The sequence below is a fragment of the Pezoporus flaviventris genome, unplaced genomic scaffold (genome assembly GCF_033815535.1).
Source record: "Pezoporus flaviventris isolate CSIRO_AGI_PZ_B2104156 unplaced genomic scaffold, CSIRO_AGI_Pfla_v1 ptg000036l, whole genome shotgun sequence".
In the NCBI taxonomy this organism is placed as follows: domain Eukaryota; kingdom Metazoa; phylum Chordata; class Aves; order Psittaciformes; family Psittacidae; genus Pezoporus; species Pezoporus flaviventris.
In genome coordinates this window covers 32,496,716-32,509,625 of record NW_026892584.1, presented here as the reverse complement: position 1 = coordinate 32,509,625, position 12,910 = coordinate 32,496,716, and the positions used below count along the sequence as shown (strand labels likewise).

The following is a 12,910-nucleotide window of genomic DNA, read 5'->3' as shown; positions in this document are numbered from 1 at the left end:
ACAAAGAGTTCTTTCAAACTTCAAGGAGAAATTTTTATTCCATTTCAACTGGGTGCATATCTAACATAGTAATTGAATAGTTTTAACACTTTATTCATTAAATTAATTATTTCCCTGGTTGAACTGCCAAAAAAGTTTTGCAACTTTTACCTAGCTCTCAAAGTTTAAACTATAGGTAATCAAACTTGATCAATTCAGTGAAGAAGCAATACTAAGAACCACTGAAGAAAAATTCTGGACAGGGTAAAAGAGAAGCTTAGAAAACTTTTGGAGAATAAATGTTACAATCGTATGGACAATACAGTCTTGAGGCCACAAAACACCAGCACTATGGAATTAAATTGCTAGAGCAAGTGTTAAAAGTCCTACTGATATTTAATTTTCCTGCAGTTTCACCAAATACCTTTCTTTCCTTTCTATTCACCAAAGTGCACAATCACCTCAATAGTTTAAAAAGTCAAATAATTTTCAATTCAAGCACTACTTATTCAGCCAAGTATTTTCACCTTCTTCTGTTAACAGTCAGTTTTCTGTAGCTTACTGCTTACTCTCAAGTCTCAGGAGCACTGAACTTTCTAGGCAGTTCAGCTACCGGACACGTGATGCATTTCAGCTGCTGCTCAGGCTCAAGTAAATTCTGTTAACATGAAGTCATTAGATACGGGGATCTTATCATGTTGATAGATGAGTGACCTAGTTTTAAGCATTAGAATGTTTTTTGCTTCTCAAAACAGACAGCAATCTGTCTCTTGGTATTTGCAAATTATCATTCCCGACTATCACCCATGTAAGAGAGGATTTCTCTCTCCTACACAACTTTTATGTTTCACTTCTGTACTCAGACATGATGTACTACCTGGATCATTAGTTCAACAGAATACTGACTGAAATAATGGAATAATATTTTGTAAAAACAGAAAATGGAACACATGAATTACTTACATTTTTTACATCATTTTCATGATGAAAAACATATTCAAACAACGCCTGTCAGAAGAATATTTAAAACATTGTCATATTTGAAGATAAAAATTAATAACACTCTTTTACAGGCATGCAGAGTCTTGATTATGTTAAACAGAAATTATTTGTGAAAGCAATCACATTCACACACACAATTGCTGACATGTACATTTAATTAATACTTGAATAGACAAGAACTATAGATGCTACACTGTCATTAAAGGAAAGCATTTTCTTAATTTGTGGCAAGAGACCAGTGGAATTGCCTCTTATCTTTGGTCCTCAGAGTCACTTTTAAAAAAAGGCAGCTATCATTTGAAAGTGAATATAGATTTGAAAACCTGGTACCATTTTCAGGGCTTTGTAACTGGAAAATCAACAAGTGATCTAATAAAAGACTTTCTGCAATGTACAGTTAGGTGCTTATGGTTGCTAGTGGTTGAACCTTGATCTTTTTCTGCATCCAAATCCCAGTCTTACTTGCTTCAAAAGAACAGAATGCTTTTCTAAATTCTTACTATTTGTTATTAAAAAAAAAAGAAAGAAAGAGAAAAGAAGAAAATATTGCCCCATGAGGAAAGAAATAAAGAACAAGACAGCAGTCTTTCAAGGGCTTTCATAACTCTCTTGCTAGATTTTCTTAGACAAAATTCTTAAAAGATTAACCTTAAGGAAACTAGAGAATTACTAATGAATTGTCATGTCTGGGGAGGAAAGTAAATCGCAACCTACTTTTTTTTTTTCTACTTTTGGTCAGAAAAGACAGAATAGTTGATTGAAAAAAATTAAAGAACTACAAATAAAACCACATTTATAGGGAAATTGGAATAAGCAGATAACAAAATAGAAAATAAAGAAATATTGGAATATTTCCTCTTATAGTTCAGTAACAGGGAAGTTGCATTCAGTAAAAGCGGGTAAATCTAAAGTGATGAAAGATGCTTTCTTCCATGGCTGGCACAAGAAATTTACCACTATTACCTATCAACCTTCACCTTCAAAAGGATTTAAATGACTGAACATTAACTTGGATTAAAAAAAAATCTAGAGTTATTAAGATAACTATTAAAAATCCATAAACAAAAAAAGATAAAACTTCCTGGTTTATACTACAAACCAGTTGCTAACTGGTATTTACTAGAGGCTCTCTCTGGCAATGTGTTACCTCATACATCTACTCTGGGGTTTCCTGCAATAGTCCTTAACATGGCTGATGCTAGTCAGAAAGTACCTACATTCCTGTATACTTCAAAACTTTGGAAAACCAAGTCATGCAATTAAAAGATAGATAATCTAACTTAAAAAGGAAAAAAAAATATAAAAAGACGTAATGAGTATACTTTGCAAACATTTAAGGAAGAAGCACATGGAAGGATTATATACCACCATGAATATACAGGCTAATTATGTGAATCTGGAAGTTGTAAGATTTAGCATCTTTTTGCACCTGGGAGAGGTGACAGCTCAAAGAGTTTTAAAACTTTAAGCAATGACTCTTAATACAGAGTGTAGTCTGCAGTCTCACCTCCTGCTTTGGCTTTAGCCTTAATGCTGTCATGTTTAAAAAAAAAAAAACCCTCATCTTATAAACCCATGTAGCTCCTAATTAAACTTAGATCTTACATTCTGTGTGAACTATTAATGTCAAAATGTATCAAATTCATAATACTGACAAGTACACTTGCTGCCTATGGATGTTGCTGTGACTGTTGCTTTACATGCTTCGGCTTAACATTCTTTTCACATAAAACTGGAGGAAAATAGAGCTACCCCATTGTCCAGAAAATGCTGGACCCAAAATTGTTAAAAATATATGCTTTTTAGTCCTGAGAGCTGTTGCTGGGAACAAATATTTCCTCTGAAAGCTAACCTACCTACTTAAATAGTATATAGAGTTACCAAACACAATTAAAAGCTATCTGTCTGCAATCAGAACTAAGCCCAGTTTCTTATGGATGTGTCTTCTTTTTCTTAAATCCTTCCCAGGTTTCCCACATTCTCCTACTTTACTGATTGTGACAGATCTAGAATAACGGGTGCTTTGGCAAGGTCGTAATTGAAGAAAAGGCCTGCTGTTTTTTTAGAACTGATAAACTCACTCGTAATTGCCCAAATTTTGCTAAAGTTTGGAAGTCTTTCACTGTCTTGCCAGACTAGAACTTACTATATTTGAGATCTATTCCTCTGCCTAGTTTAAAGAGCACAAGGTACAGATACGTAAGAACACAGTGCAATCACACAAAATTTAGTTCTTTTGAAGACGACACTGAAAAGTGATACCTTTCATCAGTTTAGATCGTGTTTTAAAAAGCAACAGAATTTCCTAATTGCTTATGAAAAATTATTGACTAAATTTTTGAACTGGAGGAGCTAATTTCCACCAGCAGATTATTAGGTAGATAGTCTTCTAACAGTGTTCACCGCTACGTTTCTCAAAACAGACTGAACACATATGGGTTCCTTCAACCCTAGGTTGCTAACCAAACACAGCTCCCGAGAGTGTCCGATAGTAGTTTGATACCTTGTGCAAAATGGGTTGTTGGCCTCAGCCCAAGAGCTGTTTTTTGTGAACAAAATATGCACAGAAATCATCATCATCTATACAACTTAGTGGCTGTGCTGGGGAAAGATACAACTGAAAGGCCAGAGTGACAATTCGTAACGTGACTTTTAGGTCCCTTCCACTCAGAGTTTAAAATAGTAAATTGGGCAGACAACCTGGATAAACCTGTTCCATTGGCAAACAGTATCAGTTTCAATGGCTGTCAATCATAAGATCTTAACTGAAAATTAAGGAGAATTTTGATCAAAAAGATGAAATCTCTTTATGTAAAAAGTATTAACTCATGCCATAAAATGAAACGGAAAAATCCAAACTATTTGAACATTTTTAGGCCAGGATTGCCATTTGTACACAGAACTGCATTTTCAGACACTAAGTAGAGTTCTGATGGATTTTTAATCCTGGAATTTTTTTTAATTGCCTTTCATCACTCATATATGCACAGTTCAAAGTTATTTATGAATGGAATATTTTAATCTATACATGTTCTTCCGATGTTGAAGGATGTGATCCTGCCCCTCTACTCTGCTCTTGTGAGACCTCACCTGGAGTACTGTGTGCAGTTCTGGTGTCCTTCGACATAAAAAGGACATGGAACTGTTGGAACAAGTCCAGAGAAGGGCCACGAGGATGATGAGGGGACTGGAGCACCTCCCGTATGAAGATAGGCTGAGAAAGTTGGGGCTGTTCAGCTTGGAGAAGAGAAGGCTGCATGGAGACCTCATAGCAGCTTTCCAGTATCTGAAGGGGGCCTATAGGGATGCTGGGGAGGGACTCTTCATCAGGGACTGTAGTGGTAGGACAAGGGGTAATGGGTTCAAACTTAAAACAGGGGAAGTTTAGATTGAATAAAAGGAGGAAATTCTTTACTGTTAGGGTAGTGAGGCACTGGAATGAGTTGCTCCATCCCTGGTGGTGTTCCAGGCCAGGTTGGACAAAGCCTTGGTTGAGATTGTTTAGTGTGAGGTGTCCCTGCCCATGGCAGGGGGGTTGGAACTAGATGATCTTAAGGTCCTTTCCAACCCTAACTAGTCTATGATTTTATAATTATATGTTACAGTTTCCACATAGTTTCTTCAGACATATTTTCAATTTCAAGTCTGGTAACCACTGTCTAAAGATGTCAAAGTAAATGCACCCTTTTTCTGAACTTTACATCTACACCGTAGTTCATTGTATCTCTAGGTACAATTACATTAAAATGGTGTCAGAAAATAAGGAAAACATATAACAACATTAACCAACATAGTTACATACCTTTGCCAGTTTGGGTTTTTGAGCATATTTTGCTAAATTCAGTCGAGACAGATTTATGAAAGGGCCATCTGGATTTGTTATCATTGAAGCCTGAAGGGGAGACAGAATTTTTTAAGTAGGAAGATCCCCTACACTCTTCTGGAGAATTTTCAAAATATTTGTAGTATCCAAAAAAAAAAAAATCAGAAACAAACAAAAAGAAAAAAACCACGAAACCGAACAAAGCATTTACATATGCAGTACTCGACTGTGCAATACAGACTCTTCTTACTGAATTTCATCTTTTCTGAAAGCCAGGACTTTGTCCTACTCCCACAGTCCTCGAAAGAGGTTGCACGAACTGCCTTCTAGAGCTACCTTTTTATTCTCTCTCTCTACTATTTCCATAATATGCCCAAACATGTAGCTTAGACTAACTATTGGATGGATAGTTGGGATACATAACAAAAAATATTCAGGAAAGGTTTAGGACTATCAGTTAATACCTGCAATACTGAGAATATAGCATGTTTTGCCATTAATGTAATGTTAATCTATATCGCATATTCGTGGCAATTGCAGATTACTGATTTTACCAATAAACCAGGATAAAACTAGTATAATTTATTTTCCTTATCTTCTGAAGTAACAAGACACTGAGAGATCAGTAATTGTTTTGTAGTAAACTCAAAAACTTGGAGCAGGTTTCAACATACTTACAGGGAAATCATTATCATAGTCTTTTCATGGCCTTCAGTGAATAAAAGTAAGTCTCACAGAACTTGTGAATTTCGAATTTATGTGATGTTTTGGGAATTTATGCACATTTTTAATATAAAAAGACTAGAAAACAAGTAACATTTTCAAACTATACTATGAAAAGTTAGAAAAAAAATTAAAAATGCTCACCTTCTTCAAATTTGAGTTCAGATGCAGCTTTTAAATCAATTACAATGTCACTGTACCAATACTCTCACCAAGAAAGCCATCATTCTGAAAGCAGAATCTACCAACTTACCGTTCCTAGCCTAATATATCTCCCAGAAGCACTAGTAATTGGACGAGCTGTGAGAGGTGTATTTATAGCCTGTTCCATAGTACCTGGCCATCCACTTTGTGTGCTGGGTCTTACAAATCCTGTAATAGGTCTTCCTGATTGAGTTACTGGCCTGAAAATGTTAAGCACATTATCCTTATGTTGTGTGGTTTTTATCAACAGACAATTTAAACACTTATATCTGAAACATTTCATTTCCAGAAGTTAAATTTAGGATTTGCTCAATTCCAATTGGTGACATTTAAAAAAATATAAACAATTACATACCTAACAGCTGGGCTGGGGCCTCCACCCTGGCTAGTTCCAGGGAGTTTCAAAGATGTTCCTGGCCCTATAAAATAGGAGCATTTCTCACTTTACATCGAGACACACCATCTTTGTCTGAGAAGACTTTAAAAAATTTTGTTTTACAAAAAAATGGAAAGCTCTATGGTCAAACGCAGAACAAAGAACATACACAAAGGAGACAAAAACCAAATATATTGCACAGTACTACTGATAAATTATCAGACTACTGTGAGAAAGCTGACACAGTGAACATTACTTTCTTACTTCTACCCTTCCCATTCTCTCCCCCATCCCATGTGGAAGAAGTGAGCTAATGGCTGTGTGGGGCTTAGCTGCATACTGGGGCTAACCCACAACAATTCTCAAGATCATCTTAGGAGCAACAGATAGCACTGAAGTAAGGAAGGTTACTGAAACAATGAGATCATGCTAATTTGAAATGGTATATTTTCTGTGTGGGACTAAAACAGCAGCCAGACTTGAGTAAAGAAACCAAAGCCTTCAGCTACAGGGCAGATGGAGAATGAGCTCTCGTATCATTAAACCTCTATAGGACCGCACCCACAATTTAAGGCCCAGTAAAGTTCAAACGCATCCATATCCAAAGGTCATCAATGAAAATACTGAATTGGCTTGAGCACAGATGAACAGCTGAAGGGTCCCCTTGTCACATATTTATGTTTTGACAGTGGATCATTAAGCATTACTAGTTCCTGCATGTAGATTTTCCATCATCTTCACTGCCATATGATTATAGTCAGTTTTTCTAACCTCCTCAGTGAATGTCTAAGAGATGGTTTCAAAAACTCGGTTAAAAGCAAGATATGACATCTGCACCTTCAGGTTTGTTCACTACTTGTTACCATATACAGAAAGAAATGAGACTTCAGTTGAAACAGACAGTTCTTGACATATCACTGTTACTTATCTACCTGCTTTCTAGATATGTATGAACTGCTTTTATTCCAAATGTTTCAAAGAACTGAAGTTAAACTTATAAGTAGATAGGGTTTTTTTTTTCCTTTAATTCACCAAGATAAAGCCTGAGTTTGCCCTCCTTCAGTTTTTTATCTCTCCTGCCCTCAAGCTCCGATTTCCTCTCAGATACTGCCCGACTGCTGTTTAAACCAGGAGACTTGTCGAAATTTTTAACTTCTAACTTAATCTAAACACCTTTTAGCTTTTTTAATCCATAATGCCAACTAAATATGTAAGTGATGTTAAAAAAAAGGAGCAAAACCCAGGATTCTCTCTCTTCTGGCTGGCTGCACTTAGGATCTCTGTCGCTTCCTTGCTCTTTACAGTCCTGTGAATCTTCAGTTTTTTACTCAACAGAAAGGGTGGCTAGCCCATCCAGCAGAGCTTCTAACATAACGATGGCACTCTTCCAGGAAATGAAGAAAGCGGCTTTCAACTTTTCAGGCTAGCAGACACTGAACTAGTTTTCCACTTTCAGAGCCTATTTTTGTAAACTATCACAATAATCAAAAAAGGGTAGAGCTTTGAAATCCTTTTTCTAGACACAGTTTTTAATAACTATGATTGTTTCATACTTTTGGTGCACTGGGAGAATGCTTACAGGATTTAGTTCCCTCAATCTTACCCCAAACAACTCAATCCTTTAAGAAACCCAACTGAGCTATGAATAGGCATCAAGAGGCCTATGTGCATGTGGCCACTAATGGCACTAGAATTTAAGACTGTAATTTCCACAGTTAGTGATGAGTGCAGATGACTCCTGTAACTTGTCAATGAAATAGCTGTGATTAGTATGAACTGCCGATTAGTATGTGTTCCTGAAAAATATGTTGTCAAGGTAACACTTTTAACAAGATTACAAGATTACAACAGCAGCTGATAAACTGGATTGTGTTAAGAGTCCGAATGTAGTATGCTCAGAATTTTCTGGAAAATGATGCTATAGGACATTTTTATTAATAAACATGACTGATAAAAAAAAATTAAGACAGGAAAATTATAAACATTTAAAAACTAATGGAAATAGATTTTATTATATATATGTATGAAGTGGAACCACAAAAAAGTAGTTGCTTCCACTGGACCCTTTACAATTCAGTAATTATTTCATAATGCAAGACCAAGAGCAAAACCATTATTAAGATAGCTTAATCTGGAAAATAAGATAAGGACAAATGAAAGATTTAAATGGATATTTAACTGATTCAAAAGGATTTGAACTGCTTAGTAAGTGAAGTGTATACAATACCAGTTGTAATATGTGAGGTATGACTACACATTTTTAAGTTTGTAAGCTATAAATATAGTGGTGGAGGATATCCTAGATTTGCCACCATAAAAGACCCTGAGTCCTGCACAACTATGGATAACACACTTTAACAGCAAAACAAAAAACCCACAGTCAGCTACCACTTTTTCTTATTAGATCATGTGTAAAAGTAGATGTGATCACAGAATTACGGAATGGCTGATGTTGGCAGGGACCTCGGGAGGTCATCTGATCCAGCCAGGCTCGAACAGGCCACCTAAAGTTAGCTGCCTTGGACCCTGCCTAGATGGTTTCTGAAAATCTCTAAGGCCAGAGACTCCACAACCTCCTTGGGCAGCCTGTGCCAGTGTCCGGTCACCCTCACAGTAAAAAACAGTGCTTCCTGACTTTCAGCCAGAGCCTCCTGTATTTCAGTTTGTGTCTACTGCCTCTGGTCCTGTCACTGGGCATCACTGCAAAGACCAAATCCATTCTTTTTGCTCCTTCCCAAGTGATATCTGTGCTTATCTTTTATATAAGAATGTTACAGAAGAACACTTCAGGTGTATAAAGAATTCCTTATTTCTCAATAAAATTCATCAAATGACTTTTCTTGGCAGATGGTCTCTACCACAGGGGACATAAAATCAAACAGAAGTCTAAATTTTATTATCATGCTGCTTTAAGACAGACACACGTAATTAGATTATTATAATGTATAAACACAACTTGAATACTGCTTGACTGTATTATGTGACCAAGCATATAATGAACATTTTTTAAAATGTCATCAGATAGATATGCAATTGCCTGCTTCTATCCAGATGAGAAAAGCTTTTAATGCTTCAAGTATTAGTTCTGGACTACATCCAGGTCTTCCCTTGAATTCTCTGACACGGTAGGCAGCTAAGAGTCACATCTAATAAGATGCCTAAAAATTCCCATGTGGACTAGATTGAAGAAACAGAGAAAACCAGAAATAAGGCCAAAAAGTAGTAGAAGACTACTAATTACAGCCCACTTAGAAGGGAACCGATGAAGCTAAAAACAGCTGTGTGCAAGAAGCACTGATAGGGCTGAAGAACTGCTCTGGGAAGGAAGAGATGAAAAAGTAGAGAAAGGCAGGAGAGAGAAAATGAAAATGTTTGTGGGAAATGATACAAAAGGTGATGTCATATTTGCCCAGACTTATGCCTACAGTACAAGCATATGGATGAGATTCACACTACAACAAGAGCATATATTTTTCTCTAGTTTCCCACAGTGCCTAAAGAAGCCAGAAATAAGTAAAAGAAACAATGCACTGACGGAAAACAGCTAGTCAGTACAGACATGTAGAGGAAAAACTGACAAAACACTATTTGTCTGAAGCCCTGTCTGACAACACTAAGCACTACATCAAGATCATGTGGTGTATCTGAACACTGCCATGTAACCATGAAACAATCTAAAGAACAGAAAACTGTTCTTGTAGCAATAGCTAAAAGCAGTATCAAGTCACCTCAATATGTACTATTTTGTGCTAGAATCCAATCCTGAACAAAAGAGATCTTCTCGCTTTAATATGTGTGAAAGTCGTTCTTACGTGCAACTTGAGCAATGGCATTTTCATCTAGCATCATCTCTGCGATTTCTTCTTGATCCATATCAATTTCATCCACGTACACCATTTCTGTCAAAGCTCGTGTTTTCAGGCTCCAGGCAGCCTGAATAAGGATAAAACAAAATGTAAAATATTTTCAGGACACAAATAATCTAATAATTATTATTGCTTCAAAGTTTTAACAGGCTTGAATAAGGTATTGACTTAAATAGTTGTGTGCATCCTGCAGTTCCCTGATGCAGTGAAAAGGGGATCAAGACTTCAGACAACTCTTTTGGAGGGAAAAGCAACAGTCATTGAGTTTAGAGGACAGAATTTCATTCCTCATGAAAAGTTCCGACTAATTTAAGGCAGTGGAACCCTCCAAGAACTTGTGCTTTTGAAGAAATCCCCAGATACCGGTGCCGCTCAAATACCACTGCTGACAGCCACATTATTTAAATTGGGATGGGAGAGGGAGGTACGTAAACAACTGTAATGCAAAATAATGCCCTTTCTAGGCATCCGTAGAAAAAGAAGGGAAATCTTTTAAGCACCAGTTACAGTACATTACTATCCACAGGTGACAGTGTTTAGAAAGATAATCTAGAACACCTTTGTTCAAAGCATCAAGTGTAAAAAATGTGTAAATGTATAAATTAAGCATCTCCAATTGTGAGATCATTGGAGTACTTGTTAGTGAACTGAACTGAAAAATTGCTACATTAAATGTCTTGGGGGATTATACGAGCAGTTTGGAAAGGCAAGCATAATTCTAGCCTATGTGACAAGCTTTGTGTAGACTGTAGAGAAACCAAATCAATGCGGAGAAGAAAAACCAGTGGCAGCCATACCACCAAAATAAGTACAGCTCCAATCACTTTGATAATTTAATATGCCTGTAATGTACTTATGGAGAAGGTATAATAAAAGGAGCTGTAAGATTAATCCCTGATCTTCCTTCTGATTTTGAACAGATCACCATAAATTTTCCAAATTGCCAAAACAATTACATTTGTTTCCTTTCTGACAGGGAGTACAGCAGTCTGGTGAAAAAGAATGGTTAGTATTTTCTAAGTAGGCATTTCAGAAAAGAATCAGACTGATGCTACCTTAATAGAACAAAAGGTCAAAAGCATGCAAACATTTGTTCTTTAAATGAGAGGTAAGAAAAGCTGACTATAGTAACGATCTTTTCCTGGGAATGGAAAGCAATAACTTCTTTACACTAATTGCTAAAACTGGGGCCAGTTCTTAATATAAACATAAGTATGTTACTGTGATTTTTCCAAACACAAACATGAGATAATGTGTTTTGAGAAGCAACATTATTGACATTATTGGATAAGTATCTGTCATAAAAAAATAGATTCCTTAGGCAGCTCTTCTAGTCTTAAGATCCTAGCCTGAGGCTTCACAGCCAACAGAAATTCAAATATTGCATTTTATTCCTTAATTAAATATCAGCCTGTAGATTAGAGTATCGCCTGCAGCAACACTTGTTACAGGACTTCTGATCGAAACAGCAACAGAGAAAAATGGCCAGTTTGCTACTTAAACTACAGAAAGGTGACCTTTACTTTGGGAGACTCAAAGTGTGGACGCAGATTCCATTTATATTATCTGCTCTCTCTTTGCAGGATCAATAATTTTGTTTTGTGACAAGCAACATGTCTGGCATTTATTAAGTTTTATGAAATGGGCACTCAAACAGTAGGAACAAGAAAGGGACAGATCATTTCAGACAACCCACATATACACAGCATAATAATAGATTTACCTTGCTTAACTCAATCAGAACAGAACTTTACAGTAACTGATAGTGATTAAAGAGGGAAAGAGTATCTTAACTACTGTAAGTACAAAAATGTAATACAGTATTTCTTAAGAAGTCTAAACTCCAGAAAGTGACAGTGTTTTTCACTTAGTTCCAGATAACTGGTTTTTAACTGAATCTTGTATCTTCCTCTTGCTCCTCAAACTCCAGAAACCAAATTTAAAAAAATAGATAAAATCTAAAATATTTAAAATGTATTTTCTAAAAATAATAACACACATTTGTAAGAGGTTTCATTCTCCAATAATCCTTTTAATTACCATACATTTTATTATGTACACAGTGAAAACCCCACAACACAACTACCTTGTGAATCGTAATCCTTAAAGTTAAGAAGATATGTCAGTACTTCACTGAAATCATTTTGTATGCAAACAACTTGCATGACTTCATTGGAATTTAATTGGAAACTTATAAAATATGTTACTGAGCTGTATTTAAAGATGCAATTTCATGTTGCATTTAATCTCTTCTGACTGTAGCATGGAGCCAAAAGATGCTACCTGCATACTACTGTTCTTCCCATCTCAGTAACCTGGTGCTAATGTGGACAGAGTGAAAGCTAATCAATTAATTACCCTCAGTCTTCCATCACTTGCACAAAGCATCATCATGCAGCTTCAACACTACCAGATCCTACACAAGGTAGGCAGTGAGAATGAGCTGCAGGCGCAGGTAGATCATGTGTAGCACCCCACCATTACACTGCATTAAATGAAATGTGAAAGTGAGCCCTAACATCTTAAATATTGTTCTGTGTGAACAATGTGAAACACACATTGTCTTTTCCCAAATTTCATCAGCAGATGAAGGTCATTCAGCTCAAACCAGATTCAATTTAGCTTTTAGAAGGCACTAAGCTACTGAACTATTGAATAAATCTATAGAAAATATTTGAGAGAAATAAAATTCTATCAACTATAATAGCTGCCTATTTAAAATACCCTTTTCAAATATACTGCCTTACAAATGATGAAAAACAAATTTATGCCATTAAGGATTTAACAACAAAACCAGTATTATTCACAGTGTATCAGAAATTCTTCCCTGTGATTGTATCTAATAATTGTATTTATGAAAAGAATTTTACCTGAAACACGGAGTATTCAGAATCAGGCTCCTGAAAAGAGATTAAATAGGAACTGAGGAATTGAAAT

At 36.1% G+C, this 12,910-nt stretch overlaps 1 protein-coding gene across 7 annotated transcripts in view; it reads right to left on the bottom strand.

The window, feature by feature from the left end:
- The window catches only part of TTC8 (tetratricopeptide repeat domain 8), a 41,359-nt gene that overhangs the window by 20,179 nt on the left and 8,270 nt on the right, over positions 1-12,910 (bottom strand). For 3 of the 7 annotated variants that reach the window (XR_009745164.1, XM_061463779.1, XM_061463773.1), the window contains exons 2-7: positions 12,844-12,873; positions 9,920-10,040; positions 6,087-6,150; positions 5,781-5,931; positions 4,784-4,873; positions 943-987 (exon numbers count right to left, since the gene is read on the bottom strand). Coding sequence is in view for 6 of the 7 variants with exons in the window: in XM_061463779.1 (XP_061319763.1) it covers positions 943-987; positions 4,784-4,873; positions 5,781-5,931; positions 6,087-6,150; positions 9,920-10,040; positions 12,844-12,873 (501 nt within the window). In the remaining variant the exon portion in view is untranslated. The remainder of the gene's footprint in view (positions 1-942; positions 988-4,783; positions 4,874-5,780; positions 5,932-6,086; positions 6,151-9,919; positions 10,041-12,843; positions 12,874-12,910) is intronic. The other 4 variants (XM_061463774.1, XM_061463776.1, XM_061463778.1 and 1 more) reach the window with 4 other exon arrangements.